At 40.7% G+C, this 7,262-nt stretch overlaps 1 protein-coding gene across 2 annotated transcripts in view; it reads right to left on the bottom strand.

Moving 5' to 3' along the window:
- Positions 1-4,879: 4,879 nt before the first annotated feature.
- Positions 4,880-7,262, bottom strand: part of PSAT1 (phosphoserine aminotransferase 1) — a 29,131-nt gene continuing 26,748 nt past the window's right edge. For both annotated transcript variants that reach the window (XM_047767813.1, XM_047767812.1), the window contains 2 exons: positions 6,898-7,035; positions 4,880-6,000 (listed from right to left, as the gene is read on the bottom strand). In XM_047767813.1, coding sequence (XP_047623769.1) covers positions 5,895-6,000; positions 6,898-7,035 — 244 coding nt within the window. In that variant the 3' untranslated portion in view covers positions 4,880-5,894. The remainder of the gene's footprint in view (positions 6,001-6,897; positions 7,036-7,262) is intronic.

Genomic DNA, 7,262 nt, shown 5'->3' with positions numbered 1-7,262 from the left:
GCTGGAGCCTTAATTTGAACATAATTTTTTAGAAAATATGTTAGATTGCAAATATGTTAGATTGAAATGCATCAGAAATTCAGAAGTATTTGCCAAAGTGTTTATGTTCTGTTTGTTTGTTTGTTTGTTTTTTGGCCATGCCCATGGCATGTGGAAGTTCCTGGTTCATGGATCGAACCCATACCATAGCAATGACTTCAGCCACAGCAGTGACAACACCAGATCCTTAACTACTAGGCTACCAGGAAACTCCAAAAAGTGTATTCTATAGCAGAATATTTGCAACCTAAGGTTATTAACATGCTTGGCTGTCATTTCCCAAGAAGTCCTGGAAATTTCTTCTTCAACTCCTGGACTTTCAACCTAAAGAAACTATGGTTTCAAAGTGGGGGAAGGGAACAGAAAGGAATGATTCAGCCTCTAGCTGCCTTTCACTCTGCTAGATAAGAGCATTTTTTTTTCCCCCAGAATCACCTATAACTTCCTACTTTTCTTTGGTTTCAACTTCAAGTTTCATTCCTCAGGTATTTAAGATGCCTATGGCTTTTCCTCCAACTAAATGGAAGCCGAGATTTTATTTTTCTCTAGGGGGCTATTCTGCTAGGCTAGAGTCATCAGAAGCAACTTTAACTTTAGGTTGTTATATAGATATGACATCTTTCAAAGCATAATCAGGCTCTTAGTTCACGATTCAGTTATTAGATTAAAGGTCTGTGTGGCCGAAGGGCTGTACTTCTAAAAAATATTGAGAAATAAATAAACTTGACTGTACAGGGAAGGAAAATTCTACAAGTTGGTCCCTATATCCTGATCAGGGGATTCTTTTCCTCCTTCCCTAGCTCTCCAAGAAACACATTTGCCCAAACTATTCATATTCTCAAAATATGTTTCTCTCAGGGCTTCTGGAATATATATCTTCCAATAGTTCCCTTTTGACTTCCCAATGAACTATTCTGCACATCTTTGCTTACATTTCAGGGTCTTTTTTTTTTCCTTTGAGAGAGAAGAGAGTGGGTTTTAAAAATACTAGTAGGAAAAAAACATTAAGAATCACTTCATCTTTGGAGTTCCCTTTGTGGCTCATGGGCATCACTTTAACCAAGATGCTAACAAGAGAGATGACCATCAGATGCATCCTGTTAGGGTGTACCCAGAAACACCATTACTTCTGGGTAACTCCTACCAAAAGCTCTAATCTGAGACAATCATAAGGAAGCAGAGGGTGAACCCGAGCTGGGGATCATTCTACACAACAACCAGCCTCTACTCTTCACAAACAGTCCATAACATGAAGAACAAAGAGGATGAAAAGCTATTTCATAGTTAGACCAAAGTGACATGAGAACCAGTGCAACATGATCGTGAGCTGTTTCCTGGGCTGGAAAAATTAGCCATTAAGAATGTTACTGGAAAATTTGAATGCATACAGTAGATTAGTCAACCGTATCAATGAGAAATTTCAGACTATGGTTCTGAGAGAAAATTTTGTTGCTCTTGGAAAAAAAATCACTAATGTTTTTATAACTATTGTATTTTTTTTTTTTTTTGGCCACATCCACAGCATGTGGAAGTTTCCAGGCCAGGGATCAAATCCGCACCACAGCAGTGATCCAAGACACTGAAGTGACAATACTGGATCCCTAGCCTGCTGAGCCACACAGGAACTGCAATAATCACTATTTAGCAGTAAAGGGATACAATGTCTCCTTACCCTTAAATGGTTCAGGAAAAAAAAGCATTTATACATGGAAGAAAAATAAATACAAAAACAAATAAAGCTGAATATTAATAATAGTGAATTCAGGTAAAGCATATTCAAGAGTTCTTTGTACTAATCTTGCAACTTTTATTTAAACTTGAAATTATTATCTATAACTAAATACCTACAGCTATTTAGAATAAACAGACACAATTCAAAATAAATGCATCAACCTAATAGCCAGCCTATTCTTCAGGTATCCTTAGATAATCTGAAGAGAAAGAAAGTCTAGGGTACCAGCAGGGACTGGGTCAGTAGATTCATTAATTGGCACTGTGTCTACATTTCTACTAACTTAGATTATGCTTTCATTTGAGTAAAATGTTTTGGACTTCCTTAAACTTAGTACCAATTACTTAGATGTCTAAACACTCAAAGTATGAATTCCATACTTTTCCCCAAGTGAGGCCCAAGGTTGTCAATATTCTCACATGCTAACAAGTAAACAAGGCCAATTTCTACAACCAAATTATAGAACTTTTGTGTATGTTAACTTTTTCCAATATGCCCAGTTCCCTATATCCTTAGACAATCCAATTTACATCTCTGGGATTTCAAATACCACAAGTTCTTGTTTTTTGTCACATCAAATGAACTGTTATTCTTTAGCTTCTTAAAAAGAAATTCAATAAATCTTTGTTCACTGCTAGTTTTTCTATCTCTCTCCCAATAACTCTTTGATCAAGCTTTTCCATCCACTTAGGAGTAATCCAAGGGTAATTAGAACTTCTTACCTTCTTTAGCCCAAAAGGAGACAATTTATCACAAACTGTCATGGATTCCGATGCTAAATTACCAAGAGCCCAATTACTAACAGAGGCAAGGAATCTTCTTTCCAATTAAAGTGATTGATTTCTCTGCAGACGCAGTAGCATTTCACTTTTTAATTATGTTCATTCTGATCAAATGTGAGAAAATTCTTCCTCGTTTTAACTTTCCTTCCAAAGAACATGATGCAACAAACATTAATCATGGAGTGATGAGAGGCCAGACCTGCTAGCACCTTCAGCAGAACTGGACATCTCTCAATGGGTCTTGTCCATTTTGCAGGTCTTGGTGGCTTCTTAGGGTGTAAAGGAGGAAGAAGGGAATAATTATTTGTCACATCACATCAGTCACCTAAGGGCTTGCCAAACCTTCCAGTGTCTGCCAAGTTTGTGATGAGACAGCACTGGATACTTAGATAAACACAGACTAGTGCGGAACAGAACACAATTTTGTTTCTTGTGCCAACAGAGAACAGAACCTCTGTGCTGGGTGTGGAGGCAAACATTAGCAACAGGAGAACAAATCTGTTTTCCCTCACTTGGGTGACATTAACCTGATTATGCGCTATAAAATAGTGAAAGGGAAAAATAAAACTTCAAAATCAGTTTGAGGGAAGAAATACAATTTGGAGGATCTGAAGGAACATGAGGTTACCATGCCTCGCACAGACTTCTCAAGGCCTGAAAGACACCTGTCTGTCCACTTTGCTTTTAATCTTAAAGACAGGCCATTTGTGGCTCCCGCAGCCTGCTGACCTAGAGCCTGCGTCCTTATCTCCCCTTCTACCTCTCTTCCCGTGGTCAGCAGACTGGCATCAGTTCATCCACTCGAGACATACAAAGGTCAAGGTTTTCCCTCAATGACTATCTTCCAGAAATTTGTGCTGCAGAACATGAACCTCCCTGTGTCCACGCACAGTGACTGCCCTTTGTGCTTGTATAGATGCGGTTGCTGACCCTTTTCCAGAAGCTTTCAGATATAGAAAGCATCTGGGAGCCCTCCAAGATTTTAAATTTTAGTAAAAAAAATCTAATTGTATACTAAATTTTTGAAAATTAAAAAAAAAAAATCCATGTATGTAAGACTGTACCTCTACCTTTACTGCAGGCTGCTTGCAAAATTCAGGAAGACCTTCCTTTCCATTCATTAAACAGACAATTGTTGAGCACCTCCTAAAGGCAAGGCAGGATGCCAGGTGATGGAGGTGGGGAAATAGGGTTTGTTCCACAGTCCTCTAGGCAGATATGCAAACACCCTCATTACAGTAAGGAACAGAATGGAGGTACTGTGATGGGATAAAATGGTCACCCCAGCAAGATCAGAGGAAAAGAGCATCATTGTAATGGAGACAACACAAACAAGGTCAGGAGGTTGGCAGGTATATTTAAGGAAGGTCAGTTTTGCAGAATGGGGACTGGAACACTTGGCTTACCTGGGGCATGTGTATGCCACATTCCAAGAACCAGACACACAAGAAAAAAGAGGCCAGACCAGATGCTACGAAGTTGTGACTACTGGGCTAAGAAGCCTGGGCTTTTTTATGTACCAAGGAGGAGCATGAGGGAAGTGATCATCAAACTGGCTGTGCTGGGGTTGGTGGTGGGGTATAGGCAGGGCAGGTAAGGTGCTGGAATGGTCCCCTTATGGCTGACCGAGCGGGCTGTGGCAATGGGAATGGAAATAAGTGACATCTGGGGTTGGCACAAACCACAGGGACTAGCAACCATCATATGAATGGATGACAAAGGAGGCAAAATAGACTCTGAGCACTATTACATGTGAACATTTGGCTGGATTCCGTGGACTGTCCGGCTTTTGATATTTAAACATTTATTGTGGTTATTATTCACATCCGGCATGGAGCCTTTGTTTTAAGCTCTTCAAACATCCCTGAGATAAGCAGGGAGTTATCTCAAACCTCTTTGTTACAGGTGAGAGAACCAAGACTAAGGAGGCTTAGCCCCAAACAGGATTCCAACCAAAACAACTAACTGGTGCAGAGCTGGAATGAAGATCAGTAAGGCCCTCATTACACAATCCAACAAAACGCAAAGATAACTCAAAACTCTCCTACTGGCTTGTTTCTGGCCTAATGGGACAAAGTTCATAGGACTTTATACTGTGAGCTGTGTTGTAAGCTGATTTGTTGATAATGCTCATTGCAAAAGCCAATGGAAAGCTACCAGGGTGCTGAGTCATTCAAAACATGGATGCACAGGACTCAAGTCTTACATCTTTGGTGGAACAAAATGCCTTTCTCGAATGCTATTTTTAGACTCAAGTTTTCACACTGTAAAATTTGTGAAAGAGCAATCTGTCTAAAGAGCATGTAAAGAAATTCACTGACAAAGGTTTAGATGTTTTAGGACTTTAATGTCCTTTACATGTTCAACATAAAACACAAGGGATGTACAATAGGGAAAAAGAGTCTTCAGCAAAGACCTTCCAGAACTCACAGCTTCACAGGTCAAACAGAAGAAGCATGTGAACAAACAAGAGAGGAGTTTAACAGAGATTTTTAGTTTAACAGCATACCTGATCAACAAAGAACCAATCAACCAACCAACCAACCAACCAACATTTCTTCTACCCACTGACAGGTAAGTAAAAGTGAATCAAGCAGCTTCTCAACCTTATGAAGCAGCCTAGAGGGGGAGGGGGCAGGGAAGGACATAACCGTTGAGAATGTAACACCATAAGGCAAAGGTCAAGGATTCTAACAAATTCTCAGTCTCAACATATACCAACAAGAACAGTATTATTAGAAATATAAATGCATAGATATAAATGATTTTGTATTAAAAACAGGCCTCACTATATAAAATGTAGTATGTCATTTTTACCTTTTCATGAGAATAACAGTATAAAGAAATCTCCAGTTTGCCCTTCAGTCTAGAACTCCTAAACACTCACCATACGGTCGGTGCTGACCTGAATTAATAGTTTCAGAACCCAGGAGACCCCACTGCTGTCATTTTGCAAAGGATCAAAATTCAGCAACTGGAGGGCCCCATCCACCCTCCATGCCGTGTGTCTGTTTGTCTCTAAAAATAATTACCTGCAATTTGCATAATTAAACCCACAGGCAGCTCTGAATGAGATCTAGGTAGAAAAAGTTAGCAGCAAAGACAACATAAGCTAGAATTCGTTAGAAAAGCAAGAGGAAGTTTTTTTTAAAGCCTTACAGTTCAAGTCAGCATTAACGTTAAGTCCCAACAGCTTGTTGTTCTCTGAAAAAAGAAGAATCTATCATAAGTGTGCCCATTCAAGAAAAATACCGTGTTTCTTAAATTTGTGTACCCATTCCCAAGTGACTTTCAATTCTGTACATTGTTCAAGGGAACAGTGTGTATTGGTTAGGATGTGCTCATAGCTGGTGCATCTCCAAAAAATTCTTCATGAAGGCTGCCAGCTTCTGGACGTCTTCAATGGTCACAGCATTATAGAGAGACGCCCGGATGCCTCCCACGGATCTAGAACAACCACGGATGCAGCCATTAAGAACAAAATCATCTGAATCAGCATCAAGGCAGCCCTTCTTCCAGTCAGTCACCTTCTCCTGAGAGAGTCTTGGCACCTGACCGTGTCCAACCACCCACCTGAAAGTCCCCACAGGTGGCCAAGAGCTTCAGGCACCTCCGTCACTAGAAAATTCTTCCTGGGGAGTTCCTGTTGTGGCTCAGTGGTAATGAACCCAACTAGTATCCATGAGAATGCAGGTTTGATCCCTGGCCTCGCTCAGTGGGTTAAGGATCCAGCGTAGGTCACAGATGTGGCTCGGATCTGGCATTGTGTAGACTGGCAGCTGCAGCTCTAATTCTACCCTTAGCCTGAGAACTTCTGTATGCTGCAGGTACAGCCCCCCAAAAAAGCAAAAGAAAAAGAAAAAGAAAATTCTTCCTAAGGCAGCAAAGGACCATCATGGCCACATGTAACCTAGATTAACTCAGCAGTTCGGTGAGTCTGCCATACAGGGGGCAGGGAGCTGTCAGCTATTCCCCTGAATAAAGTCATACATTTTTTATAGAGCACGCAAGGTCAACTACTCTCTCCCACATTCAGTGGCAGCAAGCGTGACCTGTTCTTACACTGAACGCTGCACCAGAGATGAGGCGGCAACCTCTTCGATGTCAGAGCACAGGGATTTTCAAAGGTGATTCTGACAAAAAGCCCTGCAAATGTGGCCCCACCACACTCTCTGCCGAGGAGTCATGCTCAGGGTTCTGTAGGCTACAGGAGGATCACCCTGTAACAACTGATTTTCCCAATGACTTATTATAACTGCTGGGCAGGCTCCTAGATGTGTTTCATTCTGCATCCAAAAACTAAACCAGTTCTCTGACAAACTTCTGGATGGGACACGTACTCACCTGTGCCCTTTCAGGGAGATCATTTTCAGCTCAAGAGCTTTATCAAGAAACCTTTTCTCTAGAGCATCATCTCCTTTGGTGTTGCCAATGTGAAATGGAATATTCATTTTGCTTCTGTTCTGGGGCTCCACTGGACATCTGAAAGACAGATTTATTATTCCAGCTATTTTTCTGCAATGTGCAACTGCCATTAACGAATCAGCAGAAATTGTTTAGAAACCATGTTCTAGATGCAAACAAGATTTTTAAGAAAAAGATCTACCCCAGGACGTTTATTATATTTTACTTAGAGTGACCTTGGATATGGAATAGTGAGTTAGCATTCTCTTATGCGACTTCACTTAATTTCCACAACCCTCAGTTTC

Source organism: Phacochoerus africanus, chromosome 2 (genome assembly GCF_016906955.1).
Source record: "Phacochoerus africanus isolate WHEZ1 chromosome 2, ROS_Pafr_v1, whole genome shotgun sequence".
NCBI classification, from domain to species: domain Eukaryota; kingdom Metazoa; phylum Chordata; class Mammalia; order Artiodactyla; family Suidae; genus Phacochoerus; species Phacochoerus africanus.
Note: the sequence above shows the minus strand (reverse complement) of the source record. Positions and strands in the feature narration are given on the sequence as shown.